Genomic DNA, 20,153 nt, shown 5'->3' with positions numbered 1-20,153 from the left:
GTCAATCTTCAGACCATTTTTATTGGGCAATTCACTTTGTATTGATTTATAAGACACATACGCATATACACACATATAGTATTAACCCTGTCATATATGCATGAGAAACATATTTTATAACTAATCATTTGCCTTTTAACTTGTAATTCAGAAATCAGAAGTGTTTACAGTAAAATCTGATAGTATTTCATTTAGAATTTTTGCCTTTTGTGTCATTCTTAGGCCTTTCCACTCAAGATTGTAAAAATATTCATCTATATTTTTTGTGACTGGCTTTATAAGATTATATATATATTAAAATTCAAATCCTTTTGGAATCAGTTTGTTGTCATATGTGAGAAAGTACTCAAATAATTTCCTAATGGTTAACAATTTGGACTAATGTCACTGATCCACAAATTTATTCATTCCCCACCTTCAGCATAAGAAAAAATCATATAAATGTTTTATCTGCATGTATCTTTTAAAATATTATTGAGGTCATATTGGCTTATAACACTGTGTAAGTTTCAGATGTACATTATATTTCAGTTTCTGTATAGACTGCATCGTGTTCACCACCAATAGTCCAGTTTTTATCCATCACCAGACACATGTGCCCCTTTACCCCTTTCACCCTCCCCTGCCCCCTACTCCTCTGGTAACCACTAATCTGTTCTCCTTATCTATGTGTTTGTTTATCTTCCAAATGTGAGTGAAATCATATGGTATTTGTCTTTCTCTGTCTTATTCCACTTAGAATAATTCCCTCAAAATCCATCCATGTTGTCGAAAATGGCACAATTTTGTCTTTTTATGGCTGAGTAGTATTCCATTGTGTATATATACCATCTTCTTTATCCAATCATTAGTTGATGGGCACTTGAGTTGCTTCCATGTCTTGGCTACTGTGAATAATGCTGCAATGAACATAGGGCTGCATAAGTCTCTTTGTATTGTTGATTTCAAGTTCTTTGGATAAATACTCAGTAGTGGGACAGTTGGATCATATGGTATTTCTATTTTTAGTTTTTTGAGGAATCTCCATACTGTTTTCCACAGTGGCTGCACCTGTTTGCATTCCCATCAGCAGTGTATGAGGGTTCCCTTTTCTCCCCACCATCTCCAATATTTATTTCCTGCCTTGTTAATTACAGCCATTCTGATGGGTATGAGGTGATATTTCATTGTATTTGCATTTTGATTTGGATTTTCCTGATAATTAGTGATGCTGAACATCTTTTCATGTGCCTGACAGCCATCTGTATACCGTCTTTGGAAAAATGTGTGTTCATATCCTCTGCCCATTTTTTGATCGGGTTGTTCATTTTTTTTGTTGTTGAGTTGTACGAGTTCTTCACATATTTTGGAAATTAGCCCCTTGTTGGATATATGATTTGCAAATATTTTCTCCCAGTCAGTGGGTTGTCTTTTCGTTTTGTTGATGGCTTCCTTTGCTGTGCAGAAGCTGTTTAGTCTGATGTATCTGCATGTATTTCCTAGCGATGCTCACACTATCCATTCTTACATCTTTATAACAAGTATAAGTGGCTCTCAGGAGCTTTTTCCTCAATTTACTGCTTTAAAAAACCTCCAGGCTTTTCTCACAGTTATCACGTAGTTGTTATTTTTACAGAAAAACTTTAGAAAATTTTGGACAAGTAAAAATCATGTTCATGACAGTGGCTTATGGGAAATGAGTCTTGTGGTTGGCAGGAGGCTCCTCTGACACTGTGGAGCTGGGTAAAGCGCGAGCAGGTGGAAAAGGCACTTTCCCTACATAGAAATGACAGCAGGTTTGAGAACAGAACCTGGGCCTGGAGACACTGCTGAGGTAGAGGAGCTGAACCCCAGACCACACATCCGGCCAGGATGTGGAGACGGGCCAGAGGGCTCGCAGGGGGGCAGCCCCCCAGACTTCAGCAGAATCAACAAAAATTGTCTCTGGAGGAAAACGTCCTCCAATTGATTCACCCAAGATGCCTACAGATTAAAGTAAACAAATAATGGTTCACCAAGATCACCAAACCCACAAGGAAACAAGCCATTATGAGGGAAAAGGTCATCCAATGAAAAGCAACTGATTTAGGCGCAAAAGATATCAGACATTAGAATGATCAGATACAGGCTATAAAATGATGATTTAAATAAATCAATTAGGAAATCACAAAGATAAATAAGCAACAGGAGACTATAAAAATGACCAGGCAGATTTTTAAAAGTTTACTTTTATTTATCTTAAATATGCATATAGCAAATTCACTCCAGTTGACGTGAAGTGCTACGAGTATTGACAAATGCATAGTCATGTGATTGTCACCACAATCAAGATACAAACGCTTCCCTCATCCCCCCAAAATTCTCCCCAAACCCTCTCCTGCTGCCCCTTTGAAGCCACTTTCCTTCCTCACCTCCAACCCCTGGCTATCACTGATCTCCCTCTCTGTAATTAAAGCCGTTTCCAGGATGTCACATAAATGGAGCATTTTGAGCACAGCTTCTCTCACTTAGCACAATGCGTACGACCCAGCCATGCTGTGCATATACTGGTGGGCTGCTCCTTTCTATTGCTGAGCAGTGTTCCATGATACGTGGCACAGGACATTTACCTATTCTGTTGGTTACAGTATGTTTATCCATTCACCAGTTGGACATTTGGTTTGAATCCAGTTTTTGGTGAATATACAAAAATGGCTATAAACATCTCAATACAGCTTTTTATGTGAAAATAAGTTTTCCTTTCTTTTGGGCAAAAATCGGCAATATGGTAAATGTATACTTAACTTTATAAGGAACTGCCAAGTTGCTTTCCAGACTGTATTATCTTGCATTCCCACTGTTCCAGTGGCTCCACATCCTCACCAGCATTTAATATTCAGTTGTTTGTCCGTTGTGAGCCTAAAAGATGTGTAGTGACATCTCACTGTAATAGTAGTTTCCCTAATAATTAATGATGTTGATCATATTTTCATGTGCTTATTTAAAATCCACATATTTTCTTGGAAGTTTTCAAGTATTTTGCCCACTTAAAAAATTGAGTTGTGTCCTTATTTTGAGTTTTGAGAGTTCTTTGTATATTCTGGATAAAAGATCTTTCTTAGATAAGTAATTTGCAAATATTTTCTCCCACTCCTGACTTTACTTTTTTAACAGATATTTCAATCGAACTGACTTTAAATTCATTAATCCTGTTTTCTGCTATATCTTCTCTGCTGTCAATCCCACTCAATGAGCTCATAATCTCAGACATCATATTTTTAGTTTTAGAATATCCCTTTTTCTACACATTCAGTTTATTACAATTCTACATCTTTTCATTCACTATGTCTACCTCTTCCTGTCTTCTTCTACTTATTAATGATAGTTATCTCAAGGTCCTTTTCTGCCAGTTCCAATTTCTGAAGCAAGTGTGGATCTGCTTCTTTCTCTTTTTTTTTTAAAGATTGGCACCCAAGTTAACACCTGGTGCTAATCTTCTCTTTTTATTTCTTCTCCCCCAAATCCCCCAGTAGATAGTTGTATATTCTAATTGTAGCTCCTTCTAGTTGTGGCATGTGGGATGCCGCCTCAGCGTGGCTTGATGAGTGGTGTCACATCTGCACCCAGGATCTAAACCGGTGAAACCCTGGGCCACTGCAGTGGAGTATGCAAACTTAACCACTTGGCCATGGTACCGGCCTGTGTGGGTCTGTTTCTATTGACTGTTTTTTTCCTTTGATTATCAGTAACATTTTCTTGAGTTTTGGCATATTTAGCCATTTTAAATTTTATATTAAATATTCTATAAATAAGAAATGTAAAGGCTCTCCAGATGATACTCTCTTAGATCAAAGAGGATTACCCCTTTCCCAATTCAGGAAAGTAATATAGGTTCTGTGCACTTCGATCAGAGATTGAGCTGTGTGGGGGCTGAGTTGAGGGTTTATCATTGAGGCATAATTTACATACAACAAAATGCATGTATTTTAATTGTGTGGTTTAATGAGTTATGATAAATATAGACCTGTCTCCAACACCCCAAGAGACAAACTATTTCCAAATCCCTCAAAATGTTCCCATTTGAGTTTTGTCAAAAATTTTTTTGCATATACTGAGATGATTTTTCTTTAGTTAATGTTGTGAATTACATCAATTGGTTCTCAAATATTCATTAAAATTTGCACTCCTGGGTTAAATGCCACTTGGTCATGATGTAGTATCACTTTCCTATGTTGCTATTATTTGTTAATTATGATATGCTAATATTTTGTTCAGGATTTTTGCATCTGTATTCATGAATTGGTCTGTAATTTTACTTTTCTTATAGTATCTTTGGCAGGTTTTGGTATGAGGGCTATGCTGGCCTTACGAAATGAGTTGGGAAGTATTTCTTACTCCTCTTCGTTTGTGTAGGATTCATATTGTTTTAATAAATTATTTCATAGAATTCCCATCAGTGAATTTTCTTTTGTGCTGAGGTGAATTTAATACATGCAATAGATATAGAGCCATATATTTTACCTTGTGTCAGTTTCATCTAAGTGTCCATTTCATCTAAGTTGTAAAATACATTAGGAAAAAATCTGTTTGTAAATTCTCCTATTTTTCTTTTAACATCTACAGGATCTGTAATGACAACTCTTCTTTTGTCCCTCCCAGGAGTAATTTGACTCTTCTGTTCTCTTCATTGGTCTAGCTGGGGTTTATCCATTCTATATTTTCAAAGAATCAATTACATTTTTGTTAATTTTCTCAATTTTTTGTTTTCTAGGTTACTGATTTCCTCTTTTGTCTTTATTGTTTCCCACCTTCTACTTTGGATTTACTTTGCTCTTTTTCAATCTCTGGAAGGCTGAGGCTTAAATCACTGATATTAGACTTTTCTTCTTTTCTGACAGGTTAAAGCTGTAATTTCCTTTAATGCACAGCTTCAGCCGCAACTCTTTAAGTCTGGTGTGTTGTTTTCCCTATCATTTAATTCAAACTATGTTTTTAAGTTCTCCTTTGATTTCTTCCTTATTTTATGTGTTACTTAGGAGTGTATTGCCTAATTTTCAACTATATGGGCATTTTCTAGATGGCTTACTATTATATTTATTTTAATTCTATTGTTATTATGGAATATATCCTATGATTTTTATCTATGGAGACCTGATTTATGGCTTCACATATGGTCTATATTAGTCAATGTTCCATGTCCAATGTTCCTTGAAAAAAATGTACATTCTGCAGGTTTTATGTGCAGAGGTCTGTAAATGTCAAAGGTCAGGTTCGTTCATAAAATTTCCCAAATACTTTATATCCTTCTAGATTTTTTGCGTGCACTTGTTCTATTAGTAAGAAGGAAGTAAAAAAATCTCCAATTACGATTGTGCATTTTTCTACTTTTATCTTTAGCTCTACCCATTTTTAAACACCTTTATTGAGGTGTAATTCACCCATTATAAGTGTCCAATTCAAAGGCTTTCAGTAAATAGGTAGAGTTATGCACCATCACCATAATCCAGTTTTATCACCCCTACAAGTACCCCCATTCCCATTTGCAGTTGACCGACCCCCAGCCTAAGGCAATCACATATCTGCATCTCTTTTGATTTGCCTTTTCTGGATATTTTCACACAAACAGAATATCTAGTCTTTTGTGTCTGGTTCCTTTCTTGCTGCAACTATGTCATAACTTTTTATTGCTGAAAAGTATTTTACTGTATGGGTATACCACATTTCCTTTATCCACCCAAAAGCTGTTTTGAATTGTTTCCAGGATTTGGCTGTTATGAATAATTTTGCTAGGAACTCATATACTCTGCAAGGTTGAGGTGCTGGCTCTGAACCTGCTCTGAACCTGCAACCACTATCTACTGTTTCTCCCACAGCTGTAACGCACAGGGTCCAATCTTGAAAATAAGAACTAGTCTAAGTAAAACAGAGGGAATTCAAGATGAGAAGTTGGTTACACAGGGATAGTGTTACAGGCTCCTAATTAACACCAGCCCTGCTATTGGTGGTTCCCCTACACTGAGCCCAGCATATACCAGGTTAAAACCAAAAGCACTCACCCCTTCCCCTGCTGCTTTAGCTACACTCACATGTAACTATCTGTTTCTTTAACCTTGATTCCCTGAGCTTCACAACCAAATAGAAGTTACACAATGTTAAAGCCCACATGGCCTCATGCTGGGCTCCCACTAAAGTTGTGGCTCATCACAGGTCCTTGAAGTTTAGGACAAAGAAACTGATGTTCAGAGAAGATCAAGAAGCTGAAGCTTCCCAGGCCCCAGCTCCTTGGCTTCCTGGCACCGGAATCCACCATCCACCATGGAGGCAGACAGCAAAGGACATCCCTCTGCAGATTCCCTTCTCTCACCACCGCCTCCCTGCAAACAGCCTCCCAAGGCCAAATGCAGGAAAGTGCAGAACCGGCAGGGCCACAGGCTCCCCCTCCCTACAAGAAGCCACATTCCTTGCAAATCTTTAAAATTCTCACCCACTTCTTAAAAGAGAGCCAGCAGCTCCTAAGGCACCAGCTTGTTGTCAGCTCCCTTTACCTGGTAAAGAAAAAAAAAGCTGATTTTCCTATTCACCTAAAACTCTGTTCTCGTTATTTGGATTGGGACCCAGTTCAGAGACTGAACTCTTGGTAACAATAAGAGAGATGGGAAGCCAATGAGGGTGGCAAGACATCAGGAATTCAACAGAAGCAAGAATTCATTACCAAGACTAGGCTGGAGGGGTCAGAGGAGGTGGAGGTATTACCGGAGCCCAGAGGCCAGGGTCATCCAGCGGTGCTGTAACCATGGTAGGCCATTTAGGAGGAGCTGGGGCTAAAGAGGGGACACGGCCTTTGCTGGAGAGAATGCCTGGGGCACAGACGGGAAGAAATACCCTAGTTTTTACTAATCTCACACCCTCCAATCTCCCATTAATACCTTCCACTAACCAAACTCTTCTAGAAGCACCTGACACAGGAGACTGGAACACATCCCATGAGGCAGACTTGCCCTGCCTGAGAGCAGAGCAGGCTGGGGGAGGACAGGGGATGGATCTGAGGACCAAGCAGGCCCAGGATCAGCACAGCCCACCATTTTGTTATTCAGCATCCTTTCTTCTCACACTTCTGTGATACACATGTGACACTTCTGCCTATTGTGAATCAACAAATCACACAATGACACTCACTCTCTCCCCCAGCAAGAGGAATACAAAGTTCTATAAGTTACTGTTCACATCTCAAGTCTAGGATGTCTAGACACAACATAACTTTTCTTGATCTCATGATCTATGAACTAAATTATAAAACAAAATGTCACCAATGCTCCATATCAAAACAAAACATAGGAAAAATGTGTTGAAACATAAGAAAAATATGCATAGCAGGTACATTCATCTCTGTACTTATCATACAACTCTGGTTATTATTATGATTTTTTTTGGTGAGGAAGATTGGCTCTGAGCTAACATCTGTGCCAATCTTCCTCTGTTTTACATGTGGGATGCTGCCACAGCATGGCACGATGAGTGGTGTGTAAGTCCACACCTGGGATCTGAACCTGTGAATCCCAGGCCACCAAAGCGGAGCATGTGAACTTAACCACTACACGACTGTGCTGGCTCCTGGTTGATTTTTTTTTATATAACTTTCTTCTGCCACCTGTTCCATGTTATGCTTGCCATTAGCCAGCTATCAGCAAGTCAAGGTTCTTTACCTGGTGAGGAAACCCAAATCTTCATTACTGAAGAATCTGAATTCCTAGTAATCCTATCCTCACTGAGGGGCTTTAGATTCCCACTGAAACTTACTATCTTACACGGAAACAGTAAAAGGCTCAGCAGCGAATCTGTTGGTTCCATATATGGTCCACCTGGCCCCAGCTGTGCACCAGCAATGCCTAAACTCCACGGATTAAAAACTTCAGCAGTAATAGTAACCTCCTCTTCTGACTGTTGATTCACTTGCACAAGAAGCTGAAAACTTTTAACTTCCAGTGTCACAGAACTATTTTTGTGCCATTTGGTAGAAGCCTTCTTTCCTTGAGAATTAAGACCTCTAACCCAGAGGAATCCAAGCTTGTAGGGATGGAGAGCAAAAACTGTGAACGAATAATTACTCATTTGTCCATCTCACCACCCTCTCTGGCTTCTCACTTCTCCCATCACCTGTGTCATCAACTTCCTGTTGTAAAGTCCTTCTGTTTTACTTAGAGTAGTTGTTATTTTCAAGGTTGGGCCCTGACTGGTAAACCAGCCACCAATGTTCTCATGACACTTCAGAGTAATGGAGACCTCCTCATACAGGCAGCGTAAGAAATCTGGGGTCAAACCATACCCTACAGCGATACTTTGCCAACCTAGATCCTAACTTTAACTTTGAATACAACCCCATATGCACTTAATGTCTGCTCTTGGATATACAATCTAAAGAGTATTCCTTTCTCTAATGAAAACAGTTGGTTTTCTGTAATTCTGAATGTTACAATCATTCAAGAAAGGATTTGGTCATTGTCAAGCGATACCAAGGAGAGGAATTACTAAGAATTCTAAACAGAGGTAGGCACAACTTGCATAATAGACAGTTTCAACAAAGACAAATTTTTGTGTTGGCAATACGAGAAAAATCACACGTTTAGGGAATAGTGCAAATCTCTAAATTTCACCAACCATCAAAAAGGTTTTTGGCATTTTCAAGGCACATTATTAATAATTTTAACTTAAATAAAAGTTGGTGCATTGAAAAGCAAGATAACATCTTGCACATTGCAAGGTTTCTTGTAATTAAATAATTAAACAAAGATCTTTTACAAATAAAATAACTCAATTTCTAAAGCCTCATCTGTATGAGATCTCTGAATCAACCTGTCAAAAATCCTAATTCTCCTAGCAAAGTCTCTGCATGTAACCTTAAAGAATTACATGGCCCTTTAAAAATAAAGTGGGTTTCTTTTTCTAATTATCTGCAAAGGACTTAAGGAAAACATTAAAAGATTGGCAGAGAACAGACAACATGATGTCTTATCATATTAACATAAAATACAGATAGTTTCTTGGCCATATTATATTTGATCAATGTACAACTGAACTTGCACAGAAATCCCACTGGAAAAATAGAAGGATATGCTTTGTGGGCCTTTTGTTTTTACTGCCTCCATTTTTCACATATTTAGATTGATGAGCAATACAAATCAGAGCTTCTCTTTTGCTCAGTCAGCCATGTTAACTTGCATTCTTGCCTTTTACGTATCTAATATGAACAGCAATTCTGTATATAAACTGGTGACTCAGAGGAAGCTGGAGATTTTATTTAAAAAATCCCAGCTCCTGTTATTGAAGACAGAGCATGGTAGAAGTTCTCAAACTCATTTACCTGTGCCAAGAAAGTATCTGGTAATACAATTTAGACTATTTTTTAAATAATAAGTCAATAACTTGACCTAGTTTACCTTCTATTGTTGTAGGACAAGGTAAATGATATTCTGTGTAGAACTCTTGACAGATGCCATGCTATGTACATGACACATAGCATGTTCATGGTTATATTCATTTCACATATGCTCTGAAAATATATAAATTTCATATTATGTAGCCATAATCAGGAATATAAGCCCCATATACCTCTGAAAGAATATGCTTCTTGTTCTGCTGTCATGACTATCGAACATACATATATAGACAAATACATAAATATCTTTAAAGCTTCACACACTTATGAGTTAGAATTGAATATATAATCTTTTCTTTAAAGATGCAGTATCACAGTTGTAAACTGAATTTCCTTTGAACATTATTTCTATGGAAATATTTTTCCATATTCTTTTAAGTCATGATTTTTCTCCTCAGTATGAATAGCCTGATTTACAATGAGCAGCTCTCTGCTCTCCTGTCTCTGCCACATTCACTGTGCACAGGCTCACTCTCCCAGCTGGCACTCTGACGTTTAAGGAAGTATAACTTCCATCCAAAGACTTTCCTGTACTCATGACATTCACAGAATTTCTATAAATGAGTTTTAGGGTACAGAAAGAAGTGTGATTATTTTCTTAAGTTTCTCACATTCCCTGTATTTCTAGGGTTTCTGTTCTGTGTGAGTTCACTGATGTATCATGAGGTATGACTTCTGGGAGAAGGCCTTCCCACATTCGCTGCAGCCATGGGGCTTCTCTCCTGTGTGAGTTCTCTGATGTATAATGAGCTGTGACTTCCAAATAAATGCTTTTGTACAGTCATTACATCCATAGGGTTTTTCTCCTGAATGAGTTTTCTGATGTCTAATGAGGAGTGGCTTTCCACTGAAAGCTTTCCCACATTCACTGCATCCATATGGTTTCTCTCCTGCATGAATCCTCTGATGCTTATTGAGACTTGATTTCTCTCTGAAGGCTTTCCCACATTCACTGCACTTATTGGGTTTTTCATCTATGTGGGTTCTCTTATGAGTAATAAGCTGTGACTTCCCACTAAAGGCTCTCCCACATTCACCACAGCCATACGGTTTCTCTCCTGTATGACTTCGCTGATGAATAATGAGCTGTGATGTCTGAGAGAAGACTTTGTTACAGTCACTGCATTCATAGGGTTTCTCTCCTGTATGAGTTCTCTTATGTGTAATGAGATGTGACTTTCGAGAGAAAGCCTTCCCACATTCACATCCATAAAGCTTTTCTCCTGTGTGAACTGTGTGATGTGTAACAAGGTGTGACTTCTGGGAAAAGCCTTTGCCACGTTCACTGCATTTAAAGGGTTTCTCTCCTGTACGTGTTCTCTGATGTACAACGAATCGTGACTTCCTGCTGATGACTTTTCCACATTCATTACATTCATAGTATTTTAATCCAATGCAAGTTTTTTCATGTTTTTTATAGAGAAATGATTTTTCATATCCATTTAACTTACAAGACTTCTTTCTTCCACAATTTCCATTCTGAGTAAATAAATCTAATGAATATTTCAAATGTTTTCCATTTGGGACACACTTACTGGCTTTTTGCTTTAAAAGTGAAAGGTTCATGCCTGACTGAACTATTTTTCCACTTGCACGACCTTCGTGGGCTTGTTCCAAACTTTTAAGCCTGTCTTGGATTTCTTGGTGCCAAGCTTTGTAATCATCCACTTTCCAGTATTCTAAAGAGTAGAACAATAAACATATTTTGTGAACCCTTCAATAACTGTGAACCCGATGAACTAGAACTTATGAGCTAGAAATGCAGAAATACTCACGCACAACTATATGCTTTTGTTTGGGAACTAAAATTAAGTAAAGTGCTCTCATGGAAACTGAGGTAGAAAACCAATAATAGGCAAGGAAAAGGAAAAAAATCTTTGACTAAATAGGCTGTTAGAGGCCAAGATATAATAATTCTTTCTAGGCAAAGGTACAATCAACTCTGAGATAAGGCAACAAAAAGTTGCACTAGACGGTAGGGAACGATGACACCAAAGCTATTCCTTTGGTTACAGGCATAGAAGGGGTAAACTATCATCAAAGAAATCCAGGAAAAATAACCGAGGACATCCAGTAGTAATCTGAGGGGTTCAACAATAGAAGGGAAAGGAAATAGGAGGGAATTAGAAAAGTGAGAGGAAAAAGTCACAATGAATCCATATACATGAGAAAAGAAAAGGAATCTATTGGCAGGTTAAAGTTTGGGGTGTGGAGAGGGAACATGAATGTACAAGATCCTACATGAGAACGAGAACGCTAAGCTCCTCAGTACAGATAAGAGGAACATCTCTCACTCTAAAATCAAAGCAAAGAAGGACAGATTATCCTAATACGGATATGTGATATACATGATATGATATTTGGGTATCCGAGAAACTCACATCAATGGTCCTGAGTCACTTCCAAAGGCTGAGGACTTCAAGATTCTCTAAAGAACATTTCAAAGGTACCCCCCCTTCACTATCTTCACTGTCCACTGCAAACTGGCATTTAAATTCCAGTCTCACATATGACAGGTTACCAATCACTCACCTGAAAATCTCTGACCTGTGATATCTTCATCTATTATCCATTGCTGCTCTTCCTCCAATTTGAAGATCACATCTGGTTTGATAACTTGAAACCCTGTACATGGTAAATCAGAGGACTTGAGCCCAGTTTCTTGGGCTTCAGCCTTCTAAAGAATAAATGAATGTTTCAGAGGCTTCACAATGAGGCCTTTCATATGGGGTGTGAGTATGCAAAACTCTGAAGACAAAAAAGGACTAAGAAATTTTGAATTCTTAAACTAAAGCCCTAAATCTTTAAACACTTGAAGGCCTCAGTTTTTAGAAAGTGAATAGGAAAAGACAATTGGCGGGACAGAGTCTGAGTCCACACAGGAGCGTGTCCTTACCCAGCGACACAAGGCTGCTCCAGTTCTCCAACACCACACTTCTGTCCACACTCTTCTGAGCAGAGTCCAGCAGCTGCCACTCCTCCCAGGTGAAGACCACAGCCACATCCTCAAATGACAAGGATCCCTAAAAGAGCAGGTGCGTATTAAATAGGAAGAAATACTTACTGGAGCAAAAGATGTAAACAAACACTGTAGCAGGAGCTGGTTGCCTTCGAAGTAGCCATTTCCTCCTCCTTTCTTGCAAACCCCACTTATATTAGGGGTGAAAATGTGACCAGTTCGAAGTAACAAGTCATAACGGTTCTAAGCGAGTCTTGACAGTCCTATTTCCCTTTGTGCTTCTGTCTCTTACATCTAGATTTAGCCACATGATTCTGTTCTGGCAATGGGAGGGAAGAAGTGTGAGAAGGGAATTTTGGGGAAGCTTTTGCTTTTCTGATACAAGAGACAGATACTGATAGTGCCCTCTGCCCCCATCTACCATGCTTTCTGTTGTAATACAGACGGTATACTTGGAGCTGCAGCAGCCATCTTGAGCTGCGAGGCAATACGTGTAGTACAGAAAACCAACTTGTGTACAAGTACAATAGAGGTCAACACTAGAAATATCCTTAATCTTTTATGACACCAGTGAAGTGCTGTGCCAGCCCAAGACTGTCTACTTCCAGGTATCTTATAGGAGACAATTAAATGGCCTTATTATTAAACTATTATTATTTAGGTTTTCTGTTACTTGTAAATGAAAGCATTCCTAACTGATACATTTATTCTGACCATTCTTATCAGGATTCCTTATATAGGCGCTCTATCATATACCTAGTCTTGCATTACACTTTACTTGAGAAACAAAAATCTGTTAAAATTCCTATTATTTTATTTTATGTGCTTTAAATAAGATAAAATGATCCAGAATATGTGTACTGATCAACAAATGTGTTAGGTACCACTGTAGGTGTCAGTTTAGACGAATAAAACACATCGTTTCCTGAGAGAGCTTTCAATCTTGGATAGCAAGTCCAATTTATACAAAGCTAGAATGGAAGAGCATGAGTGGAATAATTAAAACTACAATGAGTTATCATTTACACCCACTAGATTGGCAAAAATTAAAAACTTGACAATATCAAGAGTTGGTAAGGATGTGGATAAACAGAAACAAGCACACTGCTGGTGGAAGAGTGGATTGACGCAGTCTTTATAAAACCATTTGGCATCATCTTATAAAGTGAAACACTCACAGTTCCTATGACCCAGCAGCTACATTCCCTAAGTTTATACCTTAGAGCAGGGTCTGCAGACTACAGACCACGGCCAAGTCTAGCCTAGCACTTATTCTTTAAGATAAAGTTGATTGAAAGACAGCCTCCACCTCTGCTCATGCACCGTCTGGGACTGCTCTCGCACTGCAGCAGCAGAGCTGACGAGGAGCCACGGCGAACTCAGAGCCTGAAAAGTCTAATGCATTTACCATCTGGTCCTTACAGAGAAAGTTTGGTGCCCATGCCTCAGAGATTTTCTTGCACATGTGTACCAGGCGACAAATATCAGCCTTTATAGAGCATCAATGTTTAAAACAGCTCAAACATCTACTGACAAGAAAAACAGATCATTATGGAGTCAAAAAATGGATTAGACAGCAGTGAAAACACGTGAATTCCAGCTCCACACAAGAACATGGACGAAAGTTAACAGCACATTTGCAAAAGCTTTTCCAACTCTGAGAATTTACAATCATGGATCTTTCTTCAGACAGATCTGTGGTTCCAATGTCTCCTACCTGCAAGATCTTGGAACTTCCAAGCTACGTAATTAACAAAAAAGTGGTCCCTGACCAGCAATTCCCCTGTTGGGTTACTTAGTAGAAGCAAAACAATTATTGATGAAGGGACACTCTCAGCCCAGGCTGCACAAGACTGACAGACAAACACGAAACCTTACTCTAAAATTTAAATGTGAGCACAAGCAAGAGTCAGCAGAAATAATAAAAAGTAGAATCTAACTTCTAAAAACATGAGAAAAAGGAATATTGGACATAAATGTAAAACAGGGATGTTAAAACTCTCAAAGTCACAATAAAAGGAGTGAAAACATGAGAAAGAAACATGGCAATATTTAAAAGGCCAGCACATTTAAAAAACAGCAGCAACAACAATAAAACAGAAATAGCATAAGTGAGAACTATATCAACTAAAACTAAAAAATCTATGGAGGGATTAAAGGGCCAGTCACAGACAGATGAGTGAGACAGACCTGAGAGTGTAGGGAGAATGCCGCAGCCAGACTGAAACATGAACCAGAAGGTTTCCCCAGTTCGGATCCTGGGCGTGGACATGGCACCGCTCATTAGGCCATGCTGAGGTGGCGTCCCACATGACACAACTAGAAGGACCCACAACTAGAATATATAACTATGTTCCGGGGGGCTTTGGGGAGAAGGAGGAAAAAAAAAAAGGAAGACTGGCAAGAGATGCTGGCTCAGGTGCCAATCTTTAAATAAAATAAATAAATAAATACAAATATATTAAAGAATTTAGAGAAAACATGGATATTACGGGTGAAGGGATGGAATATTTCAGGAGAGAAAAGGAAATTAATTTTTTTTAAAAGACCCAAATGGAAACTCTAGACTGAGAAACATAACAGCTGATATAAAATACTTACTGAACAGACTTTGCAGATTTGACATTATAAAGGAAAAGGTTCATGAACTTGAAAATTGGTTAACAGAAACTATACGAACCAAAGCACAAAAAATTGGAAAAAAATTTATAGAGTATCTGTGACCTGTAGGATTATATAAAAGTCTTATACACTTGTAATTGGAGGGTCAACAGAAGAAAGCAAATAGGACAGAAAAAGAATTTGAGCAAATAACAGCTGAAAATGTTCCAAATTTGATGAAAAACACCATCCCACAGACCCAAGAAGCTCAGGGTATCCCAAGCAGGATACATGTAAAGAAAACCACAGCAGGCGCCAGCCCGGTGGCGCAGCGGTTGAGTGCGCACGTTCTGGTTTGTCGGCCTGGGGTTCGCCGGTTTGCATCCCAGGTGTGGACATGGCACCGCTTGGCACGTCATGCTGTGGTGGCATCCCACATATAAAGTAGAGGAAGATGGGCACGGATATTAGCTCAGGGCCAGTCTTCCTCAGCAAAAAGAGGAGGACTGGCAGCAGATGTTAGCTCAGGGCTAATCTTCCTCAACAAAAAAGAAAACCACAGCACGGCCCAGCAGCCAAACTGCTGAAAACCATAGAGAAAGAGAAAATCTTAAATCTGCCAAAGAATAAAAGACACATTACATTCCAGGGATCAAGAGTGAGAACTGACCTCTCACCGCTTCACAATGCAAGGCAACATATAATGGAATGAGGTGTCTAAAGTGCTCAAACAAACAAAAAGTCCTAGAATTTTATTTCAGGAAAAATCCCCTTCAAAGGGCAGCTGCATGGAGATATGTCAGCATGTGTCCATCAACACTGAAGGACTCACCAAGGAGGGCGGGCCCCCCGCAGTGGGGGGAGCAGGGAGGGGGAAGCCCAGCAGAAGGGCTTCACTTTTGTGCCTGAGTGCTCGGGTGTGGAAAGCAGGAGGGGAAAGCCTCATGGAAATTCACGGGCGCATGTCCTCCGATGCCCAAGCACCAGGAGCACCATGCAACCAATCCAAAAGATGAAAGGAAAGAGAGACAAGGGACAAATGGGACAAATGGCAAGATGGCAGACTTGAACCCAAACGTACCAATACTTACTTAAAATGTTAATGGATTAAAGAAACATTCCAAATAAAAGACAGAGATTATTAGACTGGAAAAAAGTAAGACCTAACTATAGGCTACTTACAGGAGACACACTTAATTATAAAGGTACAAATAGGGGCCGGCCTCATGGCCGAGTGGTTAAGTTCACGTGCTCCGTTTTGGTGGCCCAGGGTTTCACTGGTTCGGATCCTGGGCGCAGACAGGGCACCACTTGTCAGGCCATGCTGAGGCGGCTTCCCGCATGCCACAACTAGAAGGACCCACAACTAAAAATACACAACTATGTACTGGGGGATTTGGGGAGAGAAAGCAGGAAAAAAAATAGGTACAAATACATTAAAAGTAAAGTAAAGGAAAAGATAATATCACACAGACATTTACCACAAGGAGACCAGAACAGCTATATTAGTGTTAAACAAAGTAGGTTTCAAGACAAGGAGCATTGCCAGAGATAAAAGAGGACATGTCATAATCACAAAAGGGTCAATTCATCAAGAAAACATAATAATCCTAAATGTGCATACATTTAATAACAAAGTTCAAAATACATGAAGCAAAAACTGACAAAAATAAACGAGTATAGAGTTTCAGTTTTACAAGATGAAAAAAGTTATGGAGAGAGATGGTCATGACGGTTGCACATTATCAAAGTATTTAATATCACTCAACTGTTCACTTAAAAATAGTTAACATGGTAAATTTTAGGTTATACGTGTTTTATTACAATAAAAAAAACAGAAAAAAGATGATCACTAATAATTTAAAAATGTAAATTAAAACAACAAAGATGCCATTTTTCATCGATCAGACCGGCAAGGATAAACATTGCTAAGACGCAGTGCTGGTGAGGCTGTGGGGAAGAGTCAGCAAAACACTGTCGATAGGATGTAAATTCGAACAAGCTTTTTGGAGAGCAATTTCGTCATCTCTATTAAATGTACACTTGCATGGCCTTTGACCCAGCAATTCCACTTCTAGGAATTTATTGTACATAAACTCTTGAACAAATCCTCAAAAAAAAATGGAATTAATAAAAGGCGAAATAGACTAACCTATAATTAGAGCTGGAGGTTTTCACATGCCTCTCTCAATGACTGATTGAGCAAGTAGAGAAAAATCAGTAAAGATATAAAAGAAGTGAACATACTATCAACTGATTTAACCTGACTGACATCAATTGAACATTCCACCCAGCAACACATTCTTTTTGATGCACACGGATTATTCCCTGAGATGCTGGACCATAAGACAAGTCCCAAAGGACTGATGCCATAAGGAGATGTTCTCTGACCACAATGGAATAAAATTAGAACTTAATAACAAAAAGATATCTAGAGGGGGCTGGCCCCGTGGTCGAGTGGTTAAGTTCGCGCGCTCCGCTGCAGGCGGCCCAGTGTTTTGTTGGTTCGAATCCTGGGCACGGACATGGCACTGCTCATCAAACCACGCTGAGGCAGCGTCCCACATGCCACAACTAGAAGGACCCACAACTAAGAATATACAACTATGTACCGGGGGCTTTGGGGAGAATAAATAAATAAATAAATAAATACAATATTAAAAAAAAAAAAGATATCTAGAAAAGTCCTCACCTCAAGTATCTAGAAATTAAGCAACACACTTCTACATAATACAGGGGTCAAAAAAGAAATTACAATGAAAATATTTTGGACTTAACTATAATGAAAGCAAAATAGACCAAAGAAACCACAGTCCTGGGGCACAGCAGCGAAGAGGAAAACCAACAGCTTCAGAGAGCTCTCAGGTGGTCCATTTCAGACACGCCCCAGCCATGTACCCATGGCTCCTTGCATACAAGACATGCACTGAACACATGTTCAGTTCACTGCTTTAACGGTTATCTGTATCATGTTGCTCATCTAACTGTAAGAGGAGACTCCAGTCAGATCAATTTGATACGTGAAGTAGCTAAACTCACGCATGACTTTTGAGAATGATTAGATAAGTAATGTGATCCAGACTTACAATTAGTGGTGTGCTGATAAATCAATTTTTTTTGAAAAACAGAGCCCTAATTTGTAGCATTTGCTAATATCTGTGTTGTAAATATTCCCACCATGGCTGATTTCAAGCTACACAAGTTTAATAACTGGTTTGCACATTCCTCAGTGTTTAACTACTGGCTCTTGCAAGCAGGTATGAGCTGGCTGGAACATACTACTGGTAATTTTTTAAAAAATGGTTTCAAGCTAAACAGAAGACCTGCATTTTACATCCAACATAGGTTATCACCCCTAGAAAAATCAGTATATTGATTTTGAGACAAATATCCTTTTTTTTTTTTTTTTTTGCTGAGGAAGATTCACCCTGAGCTAACATCTGTGCTAATCTTCCTCTAATTTGTATGTGGGTCCTGCCACAGCATGGCTGCCAAGGAGTGGTGTAGGTCTGCGCCTGGGAACTGAACCCAGGCCACTGAAGTGGAGCCTATCAAACTTAACCACCAGGCCATAGGACCGGCCCCTGAAACAAATATCTTAATGCAAACAACACAGAAGTCCCACGTCTCTTTTCTTCAACCATTATATTGATCCATTAAAAGGAAACAACTAGAGTTAATATTAATACTTGAATGGAAAAAAAAAACAATACATTGGCCACATAGCAGAATGAATCTGGGAGAAGAGGACATTTGTAGTCTGAATTACCAAACTGAGGAACTGCAAGAATGAAGATGAAAAGAAAAAGAAGTCAAATATATTAAAGTTTTTAAACTTGGAGGATAAATCTAGAAGAAAATATACATCAAGGAAGTATCCCAGAACTAGAGAAAATGAAGAATAAAGCGGAGGAAACAGTCAGTGAAATAAAAGAAGAAAGTTCCCAGAAGTTGCAGGCAGACAAGAGCCTTCCAGCTGAACTCAGTCAAGACTGTGAACAAAAATTTTACATGCAGACGCATTGGTGTGAGATTACAGAGCATCAAGGATACAGAGAGCAGTACAAATCAAACCCACAATGGGTACCATTCACACACACTAGCACGGCTACAACCAGACAACAAGCGCTGGTAAGGAGGCGGAGACGCTGGAACCCTTGTACGTCGCTGGTGGGACTGTAAATGGAACAGCCACTTCAGAAAAACAGGTCATCAGTTCATCAAAATGTTAAATATAGTTACCACATGAAGCAGCAATTCCATTCCTAGGTGTACGCCCAAGAGAACAGGAAACAAAACATATACACAAATATTCATAGCAGCATTATCCAGAATAGCCAAAACACGGAAATAACTCAAACGTCTAGCGATTGATGAACTGATAAAATGTGGTATAGTCATACAAGGGAGTACTATTCCACAATAAAAAAGAATAAAGTATTGACACACGTCCCAACTTGAAATTAAGCTACATGAAAGAAACCAGTCACAAAAGACCACATATTGTATGATTCCATTTATATGAAACGGGTAGAATGGGCAAATCCACAGGAAACAAAAGCACATTTGCGGTTGCCTAGAGCTTGGGGGTGGGGAGTGGAGGGACAAATGGGGAGTACCTGCTAATGAGCACAGGGTTTCTTTTTAGGAGGATGAAAATATTCTAAAATTAGATTGTAGCTGCACAATTAAATGGGTGCAGAACCCTCAAAATATACTAAAAAACATTAAATTGTTCATTTTACTTGGGTGAATGGTATGGAATCACAATTTAGGAATAAATAAGTAAATTACTCACCTGGGACCTGGTCATTTTCTGCTACTCGTGGGAAATGGCCCTGCTCTATCCTGTGAATCTTCTGGAGTGTCTTAATGCTCAGGTTAGAGGTCTCTGGTCAGAACTGTCTTTGCCAAGGTGAATCCCTGGTCCCTGGACCTTCTCCTCTTTATCTCAAGCCAGTTAGTTCATGGAAACTGGAATCTGTTGAATCAGTGGCAGATTCTCTTTGGTTGAGGCAGACTCTTTGGCATCTAAATCTCTCTCTTGCTGAAAACTCACCTTCATTTAAAGCCCAAATTGAGTTTTCTATCGACTCTAAACAGAGTTAACAAGTACCCCAAATACTGGAGTATGCAAAAAGAACCCCACGGCATTAACAGCAGTGTTTAACACAAGCACTCTGCAAAAACACCAAAAGCCCC

The 20,153-nt window shown here is 39.1% G+C and overlaps 1 protein-coding gene across 7 annotated transcripts in view; it reads right to left on the bottom strand.

Moving 5' to 3' along the window:
- LOC124226196 (zinc finger protein 84-like) overlaps nucleotides 1-19,927 on the bottom strand; it is a 37,715-nt gene extending 17,788 nt beyond the window's left edge. For 4 of the 7 annotated variants that reach the window (XM_046639132.1, XM_046639130.1, XM_046639131.1 and 1 more), the window contains exons 1-3: nucleotides 19,750-19,927; nucleotides 12,288-12,414; nucleotides 11,924-12,016 (exon numbers count right to left, since the gene is read on the bottom strand). In XM_046639132.1, coding sequence (XP_046495088.1) covers nucleotides 11,924-12,016; nucleotides 12,288-12,414; nucleotides 19,750-19,764 — 235 coding nt within the window. In that variant the 5' untranslated portion in view covers nucleotides 19,765-19,927. The other 3 variants (XR_006885236.1, XM_046639133.1, XM_046639128.1) reach the window with 3 other exon arrangements.
- Nucleotides 19,928-20,153: the final 226 nt, after the last annotated feature.

Source organism: Equus quagga, chromosome 15 (assembly GCF_021613505.1).
Source record: "Equus quagga isolate Etosha38 chromosome 15, UCLA_HA_Equagga_1.0, whole genome shotgun sequence".
Classification (NCBI taxonomy): domain Eukaryota; kingdom Metazoa; phylum Chordata; class Mammalia; order Perissodactyla; family Equidae; genus Equus; species Equus quagga.
This window is presented reverse-complemented; position numbering and strand designations above follow the sequence as displayed.